Here is a 23,199-nt window from a genome sequence, read left to right as displayed (position 1 = left end):
GAGCAATTTTGACCTATATATTTGACCTTGAAGGATGACCTTGACCTTTCACCACTCAAAATGTGCAGCTCCATGAGATACACATGCATGCCAAATATCAAGTTGCTATCTTCAATATTGCTAAAGTATTCATAAAATAAGCGATTTGGGCCACATATATTTGACCGCTGACCTTAAAGGATGACCTTGACCTTTCACCACTCAAAATGTGCAGCTCCATGAGATACACATGCATGCCAAATATCAAGTTGCTATCTTCAATATTGCAAAAGTACTCATAAAATGAGCGATTTTGGCCACATATATTTGACATCTGACCTTGAAGGATGACCTTGACCTTGACCTTTCACCACTCAAAATGTGCAGCTCCATGAGATACACATGCATGCCAAATATCAAGTTGCTACCTTGAATATTGAAATACTGCAAAAGTGTACATTAAATGAGCGATTTTGACCCATATATTTGACCTTTGACCTTGAAGGATGACCTTGACCTTTCACCACTCAAAATGTGCAGCTCCATGAGATACATATGCGTGCCAAATATCAAGTTGCTATCTTCAATATTGCAAAAGTTATTGCAAATGTTAAAGTTGGCGCAAACCAACCAACCAACCAACCAACAGACCAACCAACAGACAGGGCAAAAACAATATGTCCCCCACTACTATAGTGGGGGACATAAAAAGGCAAAAGAACACTACATGAAAATGGTTATTCACTAATTTACAAGATATTATCTCTCAAATATCTTTCAATGCATACCCTTACTCACCAGAAAAACAAGGATATCAGTAAAACTGATGGATGCTCCCCAATGATGCTCTGTTGATATATGGGTTAATTGTGTGGAAAAAAATGTGAGACCTTGAGAAAATCTAACATTAGCCTCAATGACCATGACCGCAGTGACCTCAAACCTCATCAAAAGGTAGAGGTCCATGCACAGTACCTACATGCCAAATATGAAAGAGATCGGTAAAGTAATGAAGGTGCTATGAGAAACTTTAACAAAAGTCTATTCTTAGCCTTGGTGACCTTGACCCCAGTGACCTCAAACGTCATCAAAAGGTAGAGGTCCACGCAAGGTATCTACATGCCAAATATGAAAAAGATCGGTAAAGTATTGAAGGTGCTATGAGAAACTGTAACAAAAGTGTGACCGTACGGAAGTACGGAAGTGCGGAAGGACAAACTGGCAACTATATGCCCCCCATATATATATATATATATATATATATATATATATATATATATATATATATATATATATATATATATATATATGGGGAGCATAAAAATGAGTATAAATATGAATTTTAGAATGTGCGAGACACATTGACATCACAGTAAAACAACAGCACACATACATGCATATCACAAGACTTTACATGAACCCACCTGAGACAGAGTTACTTCCCCTAAAAACTCTTAAGGTCTTATTTGGTCAAACACTGTTACAATAATGCAATAACGTCACCATCTTCCTTTAGTAAGAATGGTCCATACACTGTTAACTGGGTTTTTGTAGTTGAATAACTAGGTGCAAATTTACCTCTAGTGTCTTTGCATTATGTTAGTTTATTAGAGTGTGCATATAAATAAATGCTTTTCAACATATCTGTTTACTCCCGTACTTAATTTAACATAATTATGTTAAAACTAAAAACAAGTTTTAGCAATACCACAATAACAAAAAGCAACAAAATACTGACAATTGGACTATTGTAAAATTTGATCTATCTTTATCTTGATATGTGAAACAAGAAAATAGGCAATCCACAATATCCATTAATTAGCATAGGCAGCATCAACAACTGCAACAACATAAAACAATTACATGTCAACATGGAATCGCATTGAAAAAGGTAATATATTCTATTGCTTGGTTTGATTCCCCAGATCATGACCCGACAATATTTTACTACCATAGTATATTTATCATGATTAATGTATATTTATGTATATAAATGCAGGGAAATCACTTCGATTTATTTTTAAATTTTCAAGAAAGGAATGAATGTTTTTCCATCAGTGAACAAAATTAATATTTGTTTATATTAAGTAATACTCTTAAGGTTGCCATTATAGCTTTAGGCATCACTACTTAAGATTTGTATAGCAAGTTTTTTAGTTTGCACAACTAAATGAATTGTGTCTTAATGCACTGTTCCATTGGCTACATGACGCTTGTGTATGCCGCCATTCTGTACATCCCCAGTGCCTACTCCATTTCCATTAGAATGTACAGAAAACGAATCACTCCCTAAGGCACCATTGGTCTCATGTGAAAGCTCTCCATTTGCCTTTAGAGTCCCATCAGCATGATGATCCTTCCTTCCAGACCCATATTTCTTCTTGTACTTCTTAATACCGTACTGAACTATACTGATGAAGAACACCCAACCTATGCTGTATATACAGGTGCCACCTAAACGAGTCAGCCAGTCAGTGGTGTCTTGCATATAACAAGAAATAAGAAGCAGTGTACCAAGCCCAATCCTGACTATCCCAAACAACACCATGAACAAGACGTCAACTATGTCACCTAGCAACGAATTGTATTGGTTGGTTTCTCTGAGGAACCAGCGAAACTGTAGCAAAGGGTTTGTCAGCTCAGCGCCCATGATGGTCGCGACAATCTCTATGCCGTACATCTTCAACACGAAGCACACACTGAGCCCTGTGATACTGAGACTATGGTGTAGCAGCATCACTGGACCTGCAAAAGGTAGTAACATGGATTTGGTACAAAGCAGGGGTGAGAATGAAAATGGTCATAAAAAAATTAACTCCTCATCCAGAATCAAAACTGCCTGTTCATTCTCTTTAACAATTTTACATATAAAGAAAATCCGTTTTCCAACACTGTTTCTTCCTAAGATGTCTACAACAAGAGGGCCAAGATGGCCCTAGTTCGCTCACCTGAGAGGAGTTGGTTCATTCAATCTTTACCTAATGTCAAACATGACCTAGATATTGACCAGACAAACATCCTGGTCATGTTTCATCATTATTGAACCAAAACTCTGGTGTAGGGAGTGTTTTTGTTTTTGTAAGATTTGAAATGGTGACCTATATTTTGAGTTGACCCCCCAAACATCAAACTTTGCTTACAAGGATTTTGTATAATATAATGAAAATTTGGACAATCTAAAGGCAATAATTATGGCATTAATTATGTGATTTTGCTCATCATCAAACTTGACTGAGATCTTTCAGCAACTTTGATAAAGAATGCTTGAGAAATGTGAATGCTAGAGTGTTTACAAACCAAATGGGGATGGACAGCAGACAAAGACCAATCCCAAAACCTCACCTGAGCAATCAGGTGAGCTAAAAAGTATGTTTCACTGATCTGAGCCATTTTCCAACTTGTCCAAGAAATCAATAAAACCAATGTATTGACTAAGTTTCATGATGATTAGGCAAAAAATGTGACTTCTATAGTGTTCGATCACAAGGTTTCTCTCTATATAGTAACATAAGGAAACCTGCCCCACCCCCCTGGCAGCCATGTTTATTGACCCATCGAGACCATTTGCAAAATTATCTGAGATATATATATAAAACAAAGCTATTAACCAAGTTTCAGGATGATTGGGCAAAAAATGTTACTTCTAGAGTGTTCACAAGCTTTTTTTTACTATATAAATATAAGAAAACTGCCCCCCCCCCCTGGCAGCCATGTTATTCAACTGACCGGAACCATTTTCCAACTCAACTCTCGTATCAAGGAAACAAATGTTCTGACCAAATTTCATGAAAATTAGGCAAAAAATGTGACTTCTAGAGTGTTCACATGTTTTCACTATATACATATAGAGAAAAATGACCCGCCCACTGGCGGCAATGTTTTTTCACCGATCTGGACCATTTTCGAACTCGTACGACATATCAATAAAACCAATGTTTTGATTAACTTTCATGATGATTGGGCAAAAATTGTGACTTCTAGAGTGTTTACAAGGTTTTTTTATTTTCTTTTAATAATAAAAAAAATGAGCCATATAAGGAAAACTGCCCCGCACACTGGCGGCTATGTTTTTCAATGGACCAGAACCACTTTTGAACTCAACCAACATATCATTAACACAGACATATAGACAAAGTTACATGAAGATGCATTAAATGTGACTTCTACACTGTTTACAAGCTTTTTTTCCTTTATTGACCAAGTGACCTAGTTTTTGACCCAACATGACCCAGTTTCAAACTTGAAAGAGATTTCATTGGGACAAATCTTCTGACCAAGTTTCATGAAGATCGGACAATAAATGTGGCCGCTAGAGTGTTTACGAACAAATGTGGACAGACGGACGACGGACAAAGACCAGTCACAAAAGCTCACCTGAGCAATCAGGTGAGCTAAAAACAAGAGCTGTCACCATAGGATGACATATGCCCCCTATAAACCCTTTGATAGAAGTTATAGCATTTTTCGAAACCTAAACGCAGATTTCGAAACCTTAACGCAGACCCTAAGTTCAAGGTCAAGGTCACAGGGGTCAAAATTTGTGTGCGTATGGAAAGGCCTTGTCCATATAAACATGCATACCAAATATGAAGGTTATATCTCAAGGGACATAGAAGTTATGAGCATTTTTCGAAACCTAAACGCAGATTTTGAAACCTAAACACGGACCCTAACTTCAAGGTAAAGGTCACAGGGGTAAAAAATTATGTGCGTATGGAAAGGCCTTGTCCATATACACATGCATACCAAATATGAAGGTTATATCTCAAGGGACATAAAAGTTATGAGCATTTTTCAAAACCTAAACCCAGATTTTGAAACCTAAACGCGGACCCTAAGTTCAAGGTCACAGGGGTAAAAAATTGTGTGCGTAAGGAAAGCCCTTGTCTATATACACATGCAAAATAAATATGAAGGTTATATCTCAAGAGACATAGAAGTTATGAGCATTTTTCAAAAAACTAAACACAGATTTTGAAACCTAAACGCGGACCCTAAGTTTATCGTCAAGGTCACAGGGGTAAATTTTTTGTGTGTATAGGAAGGCCTTGTCCATATACACATGCATGCCAAATATGAAGGTTACAATGTATATCTCAAGGGACATAGAAGTTATGAGCATTTTTCGAAACCTAAAAGCAGATTTTGAAACCTAAACGCGGACCCTATTTCAAGGTCAAGGTCACAGGGGTAAAAAAATGTGTGCGTATGGAAAGGCCTTGTCCATATACACATGCATACCAAATATGAAGGTTATATCACAAGGGATATAGAAGTTATGAGCATTTTTCGAAACCTATACGCAGATTTAGATGGAAAGGCCTTGTCCATATACACATGCATACCAAATATGAAGGTTATATCTCAAGGGACATAGAAGTTATGAGCATTTTTCGAAACCTAAACGCAGATTTCGAAACCTAAACGCGGACCCTAAGTTCAAGGTCAAGGTCACAGGGGTTAAAATTTGTGTGCGTATGGAAAGGCCTTGTCCATATACACATGCATACCAAATATGAAGGTTATATCTCAAGGGACATAGAAGTTATGAGCATTTTTCGAAACCTAAACGCAGATTTCGAAACATAAACGCGGACCCTAAGTTCAAGGTCAAGGTCTCAGGGGTAAAAAACTTTGTGCGTATGGAAAGGCCTTGTCCATATTCACATGCATACCAAATATGAAGGTCATATCTCAAGGGACATCGAAGTTATAAGCATTTTTCGAAACTTAAATGCAGATTTTGAAACCTAAACGCAGACCCTAAGTTCAAGGTCAAGGTCACAGGGCTAAAAAAATGTGTGCGTAAGGAAAGGCCTTGTCCATATACACATGCATATCAAATATGAAGGTTATATCTCAAGGGACATAGAAGTTATGAGCATTTTTGGAAACCTAAATGCAAAGTGTGACGGAAAGACGGACAGACAGACAGACGGACGGACAAACCGATCACTATATGCCCCCTTTTCTTCGAAAGGGGGCATAAAAACATCCCACCTCGAATAACAATTAACACATAAATGAAACACAACTACACTGTATTATTATGAAAACATTAATAATCAAAGGGGAGTAACTACTGTATTCTTAAATGCAATATTCAGAAGAGTTGTCTCACATGTTACATGACCTTAATTCATGATTGTTTCAACTTTTGCAAGCCTTTTTACAATATCAATATAAGGAAAACTGCCATGACCCCTGGCAACCATTTTTTCAACAGACCGGAACCATTTTCAAACTTAACTCACGTATCTAGGAAACAAAAGTTCTGACAAAATTTCATGAAAATAGGGCCAAAAATGTGACTTCTAGAGTGTCGACATGTTTTCACTATATACATATATAGAAAAATGCCCTGCCCACTGGCGACCATGTTTTTCCACCGATCTGGACCATTTTCGAACTCGTCCAAGAAATCAATAAAACCAATGATTTGACTAACTTTCATGATGATTGGGCAAAAATTGTGACTTCTAGAGTGTTTACAAGGTTTCTCTTTAGCCAAATAAGGAAAACTGTCCCGCCCACTGGCGGCCATGTTTTTCAACGGACCGGAACCACTTTTGAACTCAACCAACATATCATTAAGCAGGGATTAACGTAAGCAATTGAGACTCACTTGCCCGGAGGGCAAGTTACTTAGAACATCTACTTGCCCTCATTAAAAACTGGTTGCCCTATTTTGAAGTAATTTTTTTTATTGTCATTTGATCTTTAAAACATTGATTCACATGCATTATTATGCTAGATTTAATTTCAGCTATATTCAACGTATCAAAAATGAAATAATAATCGTTTTTATAATATAAAGTTGTCAACAAAACAAAATCTGGACAGTTTTATTTCATTGAATAGTCACTATTGAATACAATACATATGAAGAGTTTATTACTATTGGGCCTTATTAAGACAACAAAGTTCTGAATAATCTGTGAATGGTCTACACTTTTTAGCAATGTAATGCACATTTCGAAATCTGAAACACAACTGGGAAATAGTTTTTTCATTGAGATTTTGTAATGCTTTATGGGCCTCAGAATTTGTTTTGTCACTATTATTTTGAGCCTCTTTTTTTTTACATTCATGTAGTGTGACTGTAAATCCGAATGTGCTTTAACAGAATCTTTTTGAAAAAATTTTGAACCTGTTACGAAACTACCGTTGTTTTCAAATTTGAGACAAATCTTGCATTTCATCAATCACTTCTCTTTATCAAATTCAAGCCATGGAAATTCATCAAGCCACGATGTTTGAAAGTTACGCTTTCATGATTCATTTTCCTATTTTTTCTTCCTTTCTTTTTCGGTTGTTTTGGTTTGTACCTTTGAGTGTTTCCAGTTACTTTTATTAAAAATAGAAAAGATCGGCTGGACGCTACCGTCCGCCATGTTGAAACGTCTGCCGAGTAGAACTTGTTTTGAACGTTTAGATTTGCTTATACAACCCAAGCGACCAATCAAATCTCGTTTTACTTATACTTGATAAAAAAATATATTGACCCAAAGAAAATAAATAGATACAAGGGGAAAAGTCGAAAAAATACCGCAATTATGCTAATACGAAACGGACTTGCCCGGCGGACTATCTACTTTGGAAAATCACTTGCCCACAACGATTTTAACCCGGCACGGGCAAACGGGCGTCCGCTTAAAAAAAGCCCTGCATTAAGACAAACATTTTGACAAAGTTACATGAAGATTGGGCATGAAATGTGACTTCTACAGTGTTTACAAGTTTGTTCTTTTTTTTTACCTAGTTACCTTGTTTTTGACCCGGCACGACCCAGTTTCGAACTCGACCGAGATTTCTGATCATCTTTCATGAAGATCCGACAATAAATGTGGCCTTTAGAGTGTTTACAAACAAATGTTAACGGACGGACGGACAGATGTACGACGGACAAAGATCGGTCACAAAAGCTCACCTGATTGCTCATTTTGAAGACCAAAAAATATTGAAGTGCATTACAAGTTTATATAAATTGCTAGTAAATAATGATCATTTTTGTTTCATTTTTACCTTGTCAACATTATGATACATGGTAACTCAAATATTGACAGCCAATACCATAACAGATTTCATTTATATTTCATTTATATGGCCAAACTTTTACATCACAACTCCAGCAAAATTAAATTTGGAAAAATCATATGGAAATTAAAGCTTCCGTGTGTCTCTACCAATATTTACATCAATCTCTCTTATAAGCAAAAAGATATATTTTTTTTTACAGATTAATCACATTCTTTGACTTTGTGAGTGACTTTAAGTCTATTACATCCATTTTCAGCAAAATACTCTCATAGTGGACACATTTGACACAATTGTCATTAATTTAGCTAAAGTGATAAAGTCCACTGACACATTTGTAAGGGTTTTAAACAACCATTTAAATCCCCAAAGCTAGAAAAAACACCATATTTTCAAATCACCCCATTGGTGCAAAAAGGTACCATGTGACATTTAAATTTGAAGGCACCTGGTACCTTTTTGCATCAATAGGGTGAATTTTCAGCTGGACATACTGCACCTACCTTCTGTTTGGAAGTAGAGACACCAAGAGAGATCGAGAAGGAAATACCCAAGGGATATTGTCACCACAAACTGCTGAAACGCATTACTTTCACCACCTGCAACAACAACAACTTTTTTACCGGTAGTTAACAATACCAAACAACATGAAGTCATAAAATGTCTCAAAAAAAATCTGGTTGTCTGCAACTTTTGTAAAGATTTTTTCCAAACATTTTTAAAATGGACCCTTTTTTATTAAACAATGAATTAAATGAGGAAATCACCTAATGAACTCATTTCCTGACTAGCATATAATATATTCATTATTTCTAGTAAATTAAAAATATTCTTTAATTCCCTGCTGTCAAGATAATTCCCCCCATTTGAAGTTCATTCACGTTAAAAAAAGTATTTAAGCAAGCTGATAAAATAGCATAGTGCCTAGGCAAAATTTTGGGTAAGTGCCCAGTCAGGTCTAGTGGTCTGTAACTTTTGTAGCAAATTTTACAATGCAAATATTTTCAGTGTTGTTATGATGTTGTCTGTTCACTTTGTTAGTAGAAGAATTATGTTTCTTATTTAAAACTGCTTAATATTATTCAGTAAAATATGATAAAAACTGGACTGAATGCACATGCTGCTTGTGCTAAAAGTGACAGCCCAGATAAGCCTGTGCAGTCTAAACAGTCTAATCAGGGACCACACTTTCTGAATTTATGAAAATGTTCGTTTAAAGGAAGTTTTCTCTCAAAAAAAAATCCAGGGTAAGCTGAAAGTGTCACCCCTGATTAGCCAATGCACACTTATCTGGGTTGACACCTTCATGTACAAGCATTAAGAGCAGTGTTCCCAGAACGCGGATATTTTGGGTAATAGTGAAGAGCACTGACAGCAGTGACCTCCGAGTCAGCCAACCAACACTTACCCACCTCAGCCTTAAGCTTCAGACTGATTGTTTGCAAACTGCTTGGTCACTAAAGTTTGGGGACACCCTCAGTGGTATGTTCTTTTTCTTATTTAATATATACAATTATCATTTCTTATGTTTGCTTTCAATAAAATTTACCAATTGCCTGCAATGATTTTAAATACCAACAATTACAATAGTTCTGAAAATAAATTGACATGTGCTCACTGCAATATAGATCAATCAATGTAAAGTTACAACTACAACAAGGTACTATAATCCACAAGTAATAGGTTAAATGAGTACTATATATAACTGTGGGTATAAAAATTAGAACTTCATAATCATAGTATTTACCCATTCCTCAATATTGAGGTGGCCATGGCGTAGTGGATATGGGTTCACCCTAGAGACTGTAAAGTCAGAGGTTAGAACCTCATTGTGAGAGCGTCCTTTAGATCTCCCCAAAAGGACACCAGGTACTGGTTCCAGCCAGGAAACGGAGCGTTTCAATAAGTCTAAGGCTTGCAATGTAATAAAGCTTAAGTAATTAGGCTGAAAGTAACATTTACCCATTCTGTCAAATGGCCATGGACCAACCACAAATATACTGTAGAGTCCAAGGATTGTCACCGTAACAGCATGCACCACAGTGACTGTACGGATGTGCCACTCGTAGCTGCGCCGAGGATTCAACAAGCATAGCGTGAAGTACAGGGTGGACCAGGTGAACACAGATATCAGTAGGGTGGCGATGTCGTCCATCTTACCAGCTTGTGGAATGCCGGGCTCACTACAGTACCGAAGTCTAGATTTTTTTATGATCTTTAACCTACCAGTACCTCAACTGCTCCTGTAATTATATGTTACAAAAGTTCATATTACTTACTCAGATAGAAATATTATTATTCATCTAGAAAAACTACTGCACATGGCAAAATGTAACAAATTTGAGAGCTGATTTGAGGTATTTATAATTGGATTGCTAGAGTTGCATTGTTATAAAATAATGTACAAACAATTCTTACAGACCACACACATTTCCATTTAATTAAACAAGAGGACTAAAGGCCCTACATGTAAGTGGCTAACCTGAGACACAATGGAACACAACTGTTCAGAACCCCTTTCAAAATGTTAGTGTAATAAATGTGTCCTCTTGACTAACCTTGCTTTTTACTCAAAACCATTTTCACACACGGCTTATAAATACCATTAGAAGGACAAAGTTGTGATGTTCTGACCAAGTTTCATGAGGATTTGGCAAAATAATAAGACTTGTACACTATTAACAAGACTATTGCCAAGCAATAAAAGTCCCATATCGGCTCCACCATTGTCAGAATATTTATTTTATTTGTTGCCATAGCAACTGGATTTTTTGACATAGGAACAAAATGAAATGACGTGCATAATGTCCGTATTGCCATCTATCCATGTTCCAAGTTTCATGAAAAATATTAAGAACTTAAAAAGTTATCGCAGGATCCAGAAAACCACCATTTTAGCAGTATTTCTAGTCTATTTGTTGCCATAGCAACCAGAATTTTTGATGTAAGAACAAAATGAAATGACATGCATAATGTCCATATTGCCATCTATCGGTGTTCCAAGTTTCATGAAAAAATAATAAAAACTTTTAAAGTTATCGCAGGATCCAAAAAACCACCATTTTCAGCAGTATTTTAAGTCTATTTGTTGCTATAGCAATCAGAATTTTAGACGTAGGAACAAAATGAAATGATGTGCATAATGTCCATATTGCCATCTATCCATGTTCCAAGTTTCATGAAAAAATATTTAGAACTTTTAAAGTTATTGCAGGATCCAGAAAAGTGTGACGGACGGACAGACAGACAGATGGAGCACAAACCATAAGTCCCCTCCGGTGAAACCGGTAGGGGACTAACAAGATTTCACTACAGCTATTTGATGAAAACTGCTCAATCCCTGGCAGCCACAGTTTTCATCTGACAGGAACCTGCTTTGAAATCGGCAAAGACAACATTAGAAGTAAAACATTCCAATCAAATTTCACAAAGATTTAGTCATTATAATGGCTTAGTCATTATTATGGCTTCCAGATTGGAAACAATGTTTTGACCTGGAAACCTAGATTTTGGATGTTATTGACTCAGATTCAAGCGCCGTCTAGATATTGTCTTAATAAACATTCTGACCTAGTTTCATACAATTGAGTCATAAATATTGCCTCTGGAGTGTTAACAAGCTTTTCCATGATTTGACCAGGTGACCATGATGTTAAAGGAGTAAAGGACACAAATAACCAAGATTCACACTTGACCTAGATATTGTGTATATAAACATTCTAACCAATCTTCATTAAGATTGAGTTACAAACATGGTCTCTATTATGGAATTTAGGTAACAAGATTTTTCTTACATTTGAAATTATTTCCAATAAACTTGGTAAAATAATTGTATCAATGCAAAAGATAGAAACAGCAACACTAATTTTGTGCAAATAATATAATAAAGAGGAAAATGTTTATAAATATGTTATCAATTTTCATATTGAAACATTTGATTCCAGTGTCATGAAATCAATTTTGATAAATCAACAGTGTCCAGGAGGTCCATTCAATTGATAGAGGATGTTTTAGAAACACAGGTGTGATGCCAATAGGTAGCGTTACTGGGTCATTACCATGGGCACTTGTGATGTGTATTATTGATGTTGACTTCCTGGTCAGGATTTTGTTTGGTCAAAATGAAACATTACAAGGAAAAAAAATCTAAGAAACAAATCAATTTCAATTTACTTGCATCAAATTGCATAAATCTGCGTCTATTGAAATCCCTGAGACATAAAAGAAGTGTCCATCCACATTGTGACCATGTTTTTAAATGAACCAAAACCATTTTCAAACTTGACTCAGCTTTCAAAAGAAAAATGTTATTACCAAGTTTCATGATGATTAGGCAAACATTTTTACTTCTAAAGCATTCACAAGGTTTGTTTTATATTTGATAAGTGACCTAGTTTCAACGACATGTGAACGAGTTCCCAACTTGGCCGAGATGGAACCATGTTTCATGAAGATTGGGAACTTAATGTGACCTGTAGAGTGTTTGCAAGATATTTGTTGACCACAGATGAAGCATTGCACATGATAAATGGTAGACAAAAGGTGATCACATATGCTCACCACGTGCTTATAGTGGTCAAGTGAGACAATAACTACATCTTTTTTACTCAATGAAATTAGAAATTTGTTTACATAGATGATCTGAATGAAAGGGCTAGGTTCAAGAAGGATTGAAATATGCCCCGTTACAGAATTAAATAAATTTACATTTTCTTATTTATAGAATAAAACTCATATAAATCCGGTATAATAATATACAAGAAAAAGTAAAGATCTTCAAGACAAAAAAGAACATACCTATTGAGTATTCACAACATTTCATCTGCACGTACTTGCAAAGTTTGAAAACACTGAAGACAATACAAAAAGGTCATGCAAGATAGCAGCATTATTATGGGGGTCAAAGATCATGTTATGTTCATCAGTTATCATCTGATCAGCTTGACATACTCAATATTTATGTGCACCATGAATGCAGATAGGTATTAGGAGAGATCAACAAATAGACAGTGTTTAAACTAAAGTCAAACTTTTATTTTTTATAAAATCAAGCTGTTATGAAATTAAATTAGTCCAACAATCGCAAATCAATAATAATAGATAAATTCAATAAATATTGTTTGGATTGAGTATCAATTTATTTAGACTTGAGAGCTTTTATTTCAAACTCTATATGTTCTAGATAAATCTACAATTAAGAGTTAAAGGAAGCCATCAATTCAATTCAATGCCATCCTCTGCCTGGTATTCGGAATTATTTTGATAAGAACAAACACGTGTGAATTATGGTAATATGTTTACCGCAAATATCCTTTATCTTTTGAAAATGAAATCAATCAAGTGAAAATGAATAATATATTTATCAATTATCGTTTGAAAAAAATATTGCTCTATCCCCTTCATAACAGCTGCATTTAAGGTTATAGTGGTATTTGTGCCAAATAGGAACAGTACTTTACTTCAGACGTTCGTAAATTTGGACATTTAAAGCTAAGGTTCAAAAATTGAATATTCGAATAATGAATAAAAGCTGCGCCATGAGCGCATGATACGCCCGTCGTTCGCCAATGAAGTAGTAAGGTAATAAATAACCCTTTGAATCATTTTTTTACTTCAGTTTATTTGTATTTGAATACATGGTTTATTTTATAAGTACATGAGCATGGAAATCACGAAATTTTGACGAACAAAGTCCCATAACTCTGGAACGACAATTCAGAATTCCGTCAAAAACGAAAGGGGATCAGGGTTTATCAATATTAAGATTGTGTTGAAATTTGAAAAAAATCCATCGAAGGATATTTGAGCTACAGTAGGACATTCAATGAAATCACGAAATTTTGACGAACAAAGTCCCATAACTCTGGAACGACAATTCAGAATTCCGTCAAAAACGAAAGGGGATCAGGGTTTATCAATATTAAGATTGTGTTAAAATTTGAAGAAAATCTGTCAAAGGATATTTGACGTAGCGTACGACATTAACAGACGGACGGACGGACGGACGGACGGACGGACAGACGGACGCGGGGTATACCATAATACGTCCCGTCATAGACGGGCGTATAAAAAATCCATCGGGGGATATTTGAGCTACGGTAGGATACATGAACAACAATAACATTTAAGGTCACAGTGACCTTGACCTTAGAATGAATGACCTTGAAATGACCAGTGGTCATCTAAGTGTGCTTGCAAACCTTCATGTCAAGTTTGAAGACTCTATGTCCAAGCATACCAAAGTTATAACAATTTTAACATTTTAACATTTAAGGTCACAGTGACCTTGTGTGACCTTGACCTTAGAATGAATGACCTTGAAATGACCAGTGGTCATCTAAGTGTGCTTGCAAACCTTCATGTCAAGTTTGAAGACTCTATGTCCAAGCATACCAAAGTTATAACAATTTTAACATTTTAACATTTAAGGTCACAGTGACCTTGACCTTCAAATGAATGACATTGAAATGACCAGTGGTCATCTTCTAGTACTGGCCAATCTTTATTTCAAGTTTGAAGACTCTAGGTACAAGCATACCAAAGTTATAACATGAAATAAGAACTTTAACATTTTTACATTCAAGGTCACAGTGACCTTGACCTTCAAATGAATGACCTTGAAATGTCCAGGGGTTACTTACTAGTTCTGGCCAACCTTCATGTCAAGTTTCAAGACTCTAGGTCCAAGCATACCAAAGTTATAACAACTTTAACATTTTTACATTCAAGGTCACAGTGACCTTGACCTTCAAATGAATGACCTTGAAATGTCCAGTGGTTACTTACTAGTTCTGGCCAACCTTCATGTCAAGTTTCAAGACTCTAGGTCCAAGCATACCAAAGTTATAACAACTTTAACATTTTTATATAGCTACAGTAGGACATTCAATGAAATCACGAAATTTTGACGAACAAAGTCCCATAACTCTGGAACGACAATTCAGAATTCCGTCAAAAACGAAAGGGGATCAGGGTTTATCAATATTAAGATTGTGTTAAAATTTGAAGAAAATCTGTCAAAGGATATTTGACGTAGCGTACGACATTAACAGACATACGGACGGACAGACGGACGGACGGACAGACGGACGCGGGGTATACCATAATACGTCCCGTCATAGACGGGCGTATAAAAACGAATATTTCAATATCATTTTCAGCTTTGCTTCCATTCCTAAAATAAAAACATAAAATGTTGTTTGTGACTTTCAAATTCAAATTGTAAATGTAATGTTTGTTCAGTATTTTCATTTTTTGGAATACTTTATCACATATAAACAGTATGTATGCAGTGCTCCAGCTAGGCCTAAATTTGAGGGCGCCCCGCCCTGCCCTCCCAAACCTCTGCCCTGCCCTCCCCCCCAAAAAAAATGTTCTTCTTTTCTTTTTTTACATATGATACATTACAAGTAACTAATTTATTTCATTTTGTAGACATTATATTTAAATGGTTTAATAATAATGGGAATAATATATTCTAACAATTATTATTAACATATAAATTAAAATGCTTGTGGAAGCATTCCAGAAAAGCCCGCGCACTCGAAAGTGCCCTTTTGACAAAATTCTACGCGTCGAAAGTGCCCTTTTGGCAAAAAAGCCACCCTGCCCTTTTGGCAAAAAAGCCACCCTGCCCTTTTGGCAAAAAAGCCACCCTGCCCTTTTTAAATCCTAGCTGGAGCACTGTGTATGCTTAAAATGTTTTTTCGAAGACAGTCAGCAAAGAAAAACTACAAACATTTGGTCATTATCAAAACAAGATAGAGGTTGCAATTACCCGGTAACACTACAGTTAGTTTCCATTTGGTACAGGTTAAGCGCTAGCTTTTAGCCAAAGAGGCTGGGTTTGAAAACCATGGCAGGCATTTTTAGATTGCTATTCTACATATTTTAGACTTCTCCATACTTTTAAAGTGCTCTTTAACCCTTTACCACATAGATATGTATTTTAACGCATTTGTAGTCCCTAAGAAATTTAATTTTAATAAAAGCCCTTTCTTACTTGATTCAAGTTTTAAAGGCTTCATTTCCAACCCTTAGGTACTGATTAGTAGCAAACAGCATAAAACCTGAACAGACTGTGAGTTACTCGCAGGCTGTTCTGGTTTTATGCTGTTTGCACATAGCCATTTTCACTTTGCTTCTGAGTGGGAAAGGGTTAAACATAAATTAAATTAGTATTAAACAAATGTGAACAAGCGTGACCATGTGCCTTTGATATAGTCAAAATTTTACTGTCCATAACATTATGATAAACTCATTTTTTATTCCAAGGTGTACTGAAGTGAGTTATTCCTTCCTGATCTGTGTAGGTACGGTGACTACTACATGTATATTGACATAATTTTGTTCCACTATACATCATTTTTACAAATTAAAACATATTTTTGCACAATTTAACTATTTAGTGTATGAAAACAGGACAATGCTAAATGTCAATTCTGAAATGAGAAATATGATCTATTTCATGCCCAATTGCTTTCTTTTAAAAATAATGTACTTCATTCTATTAATTCCTGTAAGCAGTTTTTGATAGCTGTATACACAATAAGAAGTGTTTTATAAACATAAGGTTATTTGACATCTAGACTTTAGCATGGTTAGTGTCATAATCATGTATTTTTGTGTTAAAATGTCTTATAACTTGATAATGGTATTTGTCTATGTTTCCAAGTAGAGATAATATATCTTTTGTGCTCATATTTTCCTTTATTCCACTAACAGACACTGCAAAAGATCATCAGCTTGCCAGACATTTATGACAACAATTTCAAACAGAAATAAGTTCCTCTTCTTGTGGAAGCTGGTGTTCTTGCGGTAATTGCCGTGCAAACACATAGTTCCTGCCTTTCTAACAGTTGAAGTTGCAGGCTGAAGAGGTAGATATTGTTATTTTTATTTAGAACTCAAAGAAGTCTGATGGAGATTCTTTGACATATGAAGACGACAAGGTGACCACAACAAACCTACTGAGAACAAGCAGTCACATCACAAGCCAGGGCAAATGCATGTAAAAAATACATTTTAACTAAATAAACAATCTTGACATAAAAGAATGTTACTTTTAAGATGCACAGAGGTGACAATCAAAGGTGCAAACGTTTCCCGTTATCATTCATACTTAAACGGTAGTGAAGTGACTTTGCTCCCAATCCCTACCAAATTGAGAGAAGAAGGGATGTATACCAGACCAGTTATGCGGGTTTTAGTGTGTACCAGTGGTGACGTCACACGAGACAGGTTAAATTATTGTTTTCGAAGGACCGAGATGACGCCGAAAACATCTCTTCATAGTGTAAATAAATCTGAATTTTAAAGAAGATTGTCTTGGTTATATGTGAAAAAACACATCCAACTGCCTATTTATTATCAGTGGGACGAAATGAACAATCCCTCAGGGCTTAACACTAAGGTACGTCCGAACGACATTCACTGCCTGTTCCTAGGTCCGGGCTAGCCAATGTCCCAGGAACATGCCCGACCGGTCGTGTGTATTTTGGGAGGGATTATGTGTTCTATATCAATAAACTGCATTTTAAATAAGCTTTTCAAAGATGCAACAATTTTAATACAGTACGATCAGATGACAATTAAATCCCAGAGTGAAGTCGGAGACAACAAACGGATCATATCTCAAAATAGATTTGGAACTCCCTGATTTCAATCAAAAAGAGGCCGATAATTCAGAAAATCCCCGGCAGTTTTCCTGGTAAAACACGTCAGTACCTATTTTTAAATGTAATTCTGCTAGAAACGGTTTTTGATTAGTTTCCTGGTATTGACGTGTTTTCTCGATAAAAATACGTTATAATCTAAAAGCCGGGATCGCCCAGGATCGTCTGCGGTGAATGAAGGCAACTCGACATTAACACAAAGTTACTATAAAATTATTAGTTATTTATCAATTTTAAATAATTGTAATTTGTTTTATCGATTAGGAGTGTTTTGACAATCTTTTTTACGCAATTCAATTAGCAAAACTAATATTAATGCTCGATCCCGGCTTTTAGTAGAGAGTTAACCCTGTACAATTGTTACGACTACCGTTACACGTTATTTTGCGAAACCTAAGATTCACTTACCATTTGTTGTCAGACGGTAACCGAGGCAATCTATGTAAAAAAAAGTTTGGCTTTACAGGTGGGGATGGAGGTTCCTCTGATAAGAAAAGAAAAAGGAAGGAGGAAAGTAAGAGTATGAGGAAAAAAAAGAGGAAATTTCTCCTGAAATGGCATGAAGATTACAAACAGATGTCTCAAGTAGATGAATATTGAATTCATTAGCATTAGTAAGGCAAGCTAATAAGAATTATTGAATCATAATTGCACATCTCTACGCACAAGAAAATGCAAGTTGAATGATAAATATAAAGGTTTTTATATGCTTGGGTCAGGGCACAAGTAGATTGGTCAGGGCTAGTAGGTTCTGCATTTACAAGCCCGAATGGGCTAGTTGAAAAAAAAATAGTGTTAAGCCCTGTCCCTCCCTACACAAATAGTGGCACGAACTGGTAGTGGCACGAAACGTCCATCAGTCATCACCCGTTGATACAGCCTGTACAATAAAACATTTGAACACTTTTGCAACAACAAACGACCGATTTAAGTTGTCTGAAAATAATAAAATTTATTTAAACATAACTCCACCCCTTTTTTGCATGTTATACCTTGAAGCAGAACACAAAACAAGCGTGGTACAATTTAGTTATCGGCTCATGTTTAGATTTGTTTTCACTTCCATGACTTCCTGTAAACAAGAGCAGTAAATAATAAATAATTTATTGGGCTTAAAAAATCAAAAAAACTAAAAAATATTTATTCAAACAATGAAAATTATGATTGTTTATTAAAAGAAATCTTTTTTATTCTATCTCATTTTACGATACATTATAATAAAAAAATTATAATAATATAACTTTCACTGCGATCTTCTGTGACGTCATATGTTACGGATCGTTAGATCGCAACAAGTTTAAAAGTAAATCGGAAGGCAAAACAGCTGATCTCAAATTGTAAAAGATATAGAGCGGTAAGAACTTATTCATCCGATATTAAAAACGCATAAATTTAAAGGAAAATTAATAAAAACTATCGTGAGATCTTGATTTATCTCATTAGTTCAAACGTATTTATATATATTAAATAGAATTTTTATTCCAAACTGGATAAAAAAATAAGCTTATACTAATTTCTCTCCAGTAGTGAGGTATACTGTTCATATTGCAACAACAAGCGCAGAAGCATGGCGTAAAGCGTAGATAGGTTCAAAACATTAGTTATTTGCGATAGCGAGTTATTTATGTTATGCATAAACAAATACTTGTTTTGGTGAATGCGTTGGCCTACTGGTAGATACTAACGATAAAAAGAATACAAATATATATGGGGGTGATATATCAAGTATACAGTGTATTCTGTTATGTTAAATAAGAAAGAAACTTAAGGTGCTGTGAAAGATAAAATATGTGTTTCCGATGATACGTAATAATTAAATCGACAGAAAACAGACGAAGGGTAATGTTGATCTGACAATAGGCATATGTCATGGAAGGGATCGGGCAGGGTAGGACAGGGAAGATCTCAAACATCGATAATAACTACCGGTATCATTCTTTTCGGGACGATTGAACTTTACCAATTTAGCAATTTAGCCAAGCTTGAGTTGAGGACCCCCCCCCCCATACAAAGAATTACATCTTTGGGGTTATGTTCTGTACGCTTTTGGAGGGATTTTATTTATGTTCAACTCCTGTTGTAATAAAAAGCTAATATAAACGCCTCTTCTTCACAAATGTGAAAGCCCTGTGTATCACACCAACAACCTCATAATGTATAATGATTTTTATAGGCGAAAGAACAATCCACTTGGCTTGTTTCTTACAATTGTTAAGCATTACTTGGAGATACATTTAATTTCAAAATCACGTAGTTTTTTTCAATAGAGGTAAATCGTTGTATGTATAAACTAAATGATTTTAAATACTCATTAAAATCGTCATCTAAATATGTAATAAACATAGGCTTACACTAAAATCGTTTGTTTTGCAAACAACGCCAATGACGTCACGTACGTTATTTCCGCCAAAACAACGTGTGCGTGTATCAAATAAACAGTGAGCTGATTAGTGATCGTCGAATATAGCAAACAAGTTCACAGTCTTCCTAACTTTCTATTTAATATCTTTATTTTTATTTTATTGTTTGCACATATTTTTCATTTCGCCCACATTAAGGTATTCATATGAGTGTGCACGAGATGGATTGCCATACTATTGTGTGTTTTTTAAATCTTTAATTCATGTATAATTAATGACCTAGGTAGCAGATTATTCTAGACAGGCGCTATGTTTGTTGAACATGAAATATGGTCCTTGGTGACTGAACATTACATAATGTTATCATTATTTTACCTAAAATTTACCGTTTTTGCAAACATTTGGTGTAATTATGCGCCGTCGTGTCGCGGCTTCAAAAATTCGTTTTATTTGTTCACAACGCCGCCGACGAATCAAAGGAAATCTTTATGAAGTTATTTTGCATTCAAAGGCTATGCAAAAACTGTTCACCAATTGTTATTCACAAACATGGCCTTGATCAAACGCCAAAGCTTGAAACCCCTACGTGCTACGTCGTCCGTGCAGCTGTGACCGAGTGCTATGTAATCTTTTTAAGCTCAACTACCTCCCCATGCTATCGACACATATATTTATCAACAATCGACCGTCTTCTACAAACCAATAGCACTTTCCATTCACAACGAGCTGAGTAAGCAAATACGCATCGTATTTGGCGTAGAAAGATCCGTCTGTATCTACTGAATTTATAAAGGTCCTTAAGGATATAGATAAGCGTTATTACTTTTGCTTCGTTTTTTTAATTAAATCTTTTTAAATGTCGGCCGAGACATTGGGTGCAAGAAAGCTTGTTTATAGACATCGGAAATCGAAATTGCGTCATTATGACTCATTACAGACTAGCCAAGTATGTCCGGACTCTGTTGAGGGAACTTTCTATATTTCTGTTAAATATCAAATATTGTGTCCCAAAATTTCAATAGTTAAACCCGTAAACGTACCTCATCGGCCATCAAAGGGTATACTCAAAGCAACCGCGCATCAAAGGCACACAGACTAATGCATGTATTCGACACAGTTCGCTACAGCTGACCAAAAGAATGAGAACCATTATAGACCATGCATGCGACTATATACATAGTTGTTCGACCTAAGTAAAACATGAAAACACATATGGTTCAATGTGTTCTAATTTGTCAGTGATACCAATAATAGTTTGCGATGCAAATTGAAAAGATATTTGGCATGTATACATGTAGTTTATGGAAACACATTCAACGATTGGACTATATGTTTACGTGTCGAGCGTGTTTTCATTTTAGGGAACGCTCCCTGCATTAGCGACCTTCGCTTAGGCGTGTACAATCAGATACCGTGATGGCGACGGCGGAGAAACAATACTGGAGGAAGCGACTTCCGCCGAGGTTCCAGCTGACGTTGGAACGGGTGGCTCGAGTCTTGGTCCGAGACAACCCGGATGACCTCCTGTTATACGCGGCAGATTATCTCGAGAAATTAGTGCGCGAAGAACAAGGTAGATGGGTTTCGATAACATACCTGGTTTACTTACCAGAGTTATCATTTCTCCATTCTCGTTTAATTGTTTGCTATTCGAGTGTTTATTTCAGACAAATAATGCGTTATGAAATATCACAATCAATAATAATCAAAACTGATAAAGATGTACCATCCGAAAATAATTTTAAATTTCGTCCCTTCGCGCTCGTTTATTAAAATGCTACCTTGCCTCGAGTACCGTTAGCTACGCCACGTTACGCAATATATACAGACATATATTGCTCGCATTATCCCAAAGCCCCCGTTTCCATATTGTTCCCGCAGCCGAACGACAGGCTCTTCCGGCGCACTCCTACCTGATGCAGCTTCTGGAGAGGCGCGAAGCTGCGTCCAAGGCCAGCCACGCCGTCACTAAGCGCTCAGAGGCCGCCGTCTCCTCAGAGAAAGGTAGGTGTCAGTTTTTGTACAATGGGCGTTGTCGGCTCAGGTACTAATTTTAAGTACACCGGGTACTGTATACTACGATATACCTCGAGTACGGAAAATATGCTTGGAGGCAGCCGGCCATACTCCGAGTTACTTTTTACTACATGTACCGTACCCCGGGTACTTTGTAGTATACTTACGAATACTCGGGTACTTTTAAGTAGTACTTAAGCAGACAATGACCAATCGAGGGTCATTAATTAGATAGCAAAATAACAAAGAAAGAATTATATTCCCTATACTCGGCATTTTCTTTAAAAACAATATATCTTTATATGAAAGTGCATTTGAATTCCTAAAATACTTGCAGAAACGAGTCATTCACAACATATGCAGAGGACGACAACACAAAATTTAGTTATAAGACAGTTGTGGTTCTTTTACGCCCCACTTTATGTAAATGTCCTCTATCAATGTGCACATTTTTATCTAAATACACTCAATACTAATGGAGTTATGCGCTTCACAAGAACATTTAGTTTGACGAGAGGACAAACAATGCGATAACTTTACGCATTAATTCGGGAGCAAAAACTATTAGTAAACGCATGTTAGAATCGACATATTCTAAATGGCCAATAAAAAAACTGGCAAATATAAATTGAAATTATTTATTCGAAAATCACAAAATAATAAAACACATGAACATATCACAAACAAATTACAGGCTCTCTTTTGTATTAAATAGGTTAACCACTTGACACTTGATATCCATTAGCGTTGACTGGATTATATTGTTATGTTGAACATGATTGACATATGTGGACGCGTCCATTGTCTCGATTACCGTAAGAATGTCGGCCATTTATTGTCACAGTTGTTTACTGTTGAATAATCTCGGTCATTACTCACAACGCTCATAAAAGCTAACCAAAGCTTTACAAGCGAATGAAGTTCATGATTTTACATAATGCAACGAACTCTGTTCGCAAAAAAGCAATTTCAAAATATCTTTCCCACGTTAAATAGGTAAGTTTACAAAAACAACAACAACAGCAACAACAAAATAACTAATGTTTGCGTTAATGAGCCACCGATGTAAGCTGAAAGTTAACGCGTTTTCGAATTTAGCATTTAGTTCTTCCTCGAAGCTCATCAGTTGCTTG

At 35.9% G+C, this 23,199-nt stretch overlaps 2 protein-coding genes across 53 annotated transcripts in view; one reads left to right on the top strand and one right to left on the bottom strand.

The window, feature by feature from the left end:
• Nucleotides 1-1,727: 1,727 nt before the first annotated feature.
• On the bottom strand, nt 1,728-18,771 carry LOC127859880 (TLC domain-containing protein 5-like). Of its 3 annotated transcripts, XM_052397465.1 has the most exons (6): nt 18,683-18,758; nt 18,099-18,174; nt 12,814-12,866; nt 9,979-10,259; nt 8,520-8,615; nt 1,728-2,724 (listed from the first exon to the last, which is right to left on the bottom strand). In XM_052397465.1, exons 4-6 carry the CDS (start codon nt 10,169-10,171, stop codon nt 2,162-2,164), a joined length of 852 nt encoding a protein of 283 aa, XP_052253425.1. In that variant the 5' UTR covers nt 10,172-10,259; nt 12,814-12,866; nt 18,099-18,174; nt 18,683-18,758; the 3' UTR covers nt 1,728-2,161. The 3 variants fall into 3 exon arrangements, with proteins under 3 accessions (XP_052253425.1, XP_052253426.1, XP_052253424.1); XM_052397466.1 differs by lacking the exon at nt 12,814-12,866 and having other exon boundaries at nt 18,683-18,762; XM_052397464.1 differs by lacking the exons at nt 12,814-12,866; nt 18,099-18,174 and having other exon boundaries at nt 18,683-18,771.
• A 172-nt stretch (nt 18,772-18,943) lies between these two features.
• LOC127859320 (neurofilament heavy polypeptide-like) overlaps nt 18,944-23,199 on the top strand; it is a 57,871-nt gene continuing 53,615 nt past the window's right edge. For all 50 annotated transcript variants that reach the window (XM_052396624.1, XM_052396607.1, XM_052396629.1 and 47 more), the window contains exons 1-3: nt 18,944-19,044; nt 21,412-21,623; nt 21,932-22,054. In XM_052396624.1, the coding sequence (XP_052252584.1) occupies nt 21,467-21,623; nt 21,932-22,054 (280 nt within the window). In that variant the 5' untranslated portion in view covers nt 18,944-19,044; nt 21,412-21,466. The remainder of the gene's footprint in view (nt 19,045-21,411; nt 21,624-21,931; nt 22,055-23,199) is intronic.

The sequence above is a fragment of the Dreissena polymorpha genome, chromosome 15, assembly GCF_020536995.1.
Source record: "Dreissena polymorpha isolate Duluth1 chromosome 15, UMN_Dpol_1.0, whole genome shotgun sequence".
In the NCBI taxonomy this organism is placed as follows: domain Eukaryota; kingdom Metazoa; phylum Mollusca; class Bivalvia; order Myida; family Dreissenidae; genus Dreissena; species Dreissena polymorpha.
Note: the sequence above shows the minus strand (reverse complement) of the source record. Positions and strands in the feature narration are given on the sequence as shown.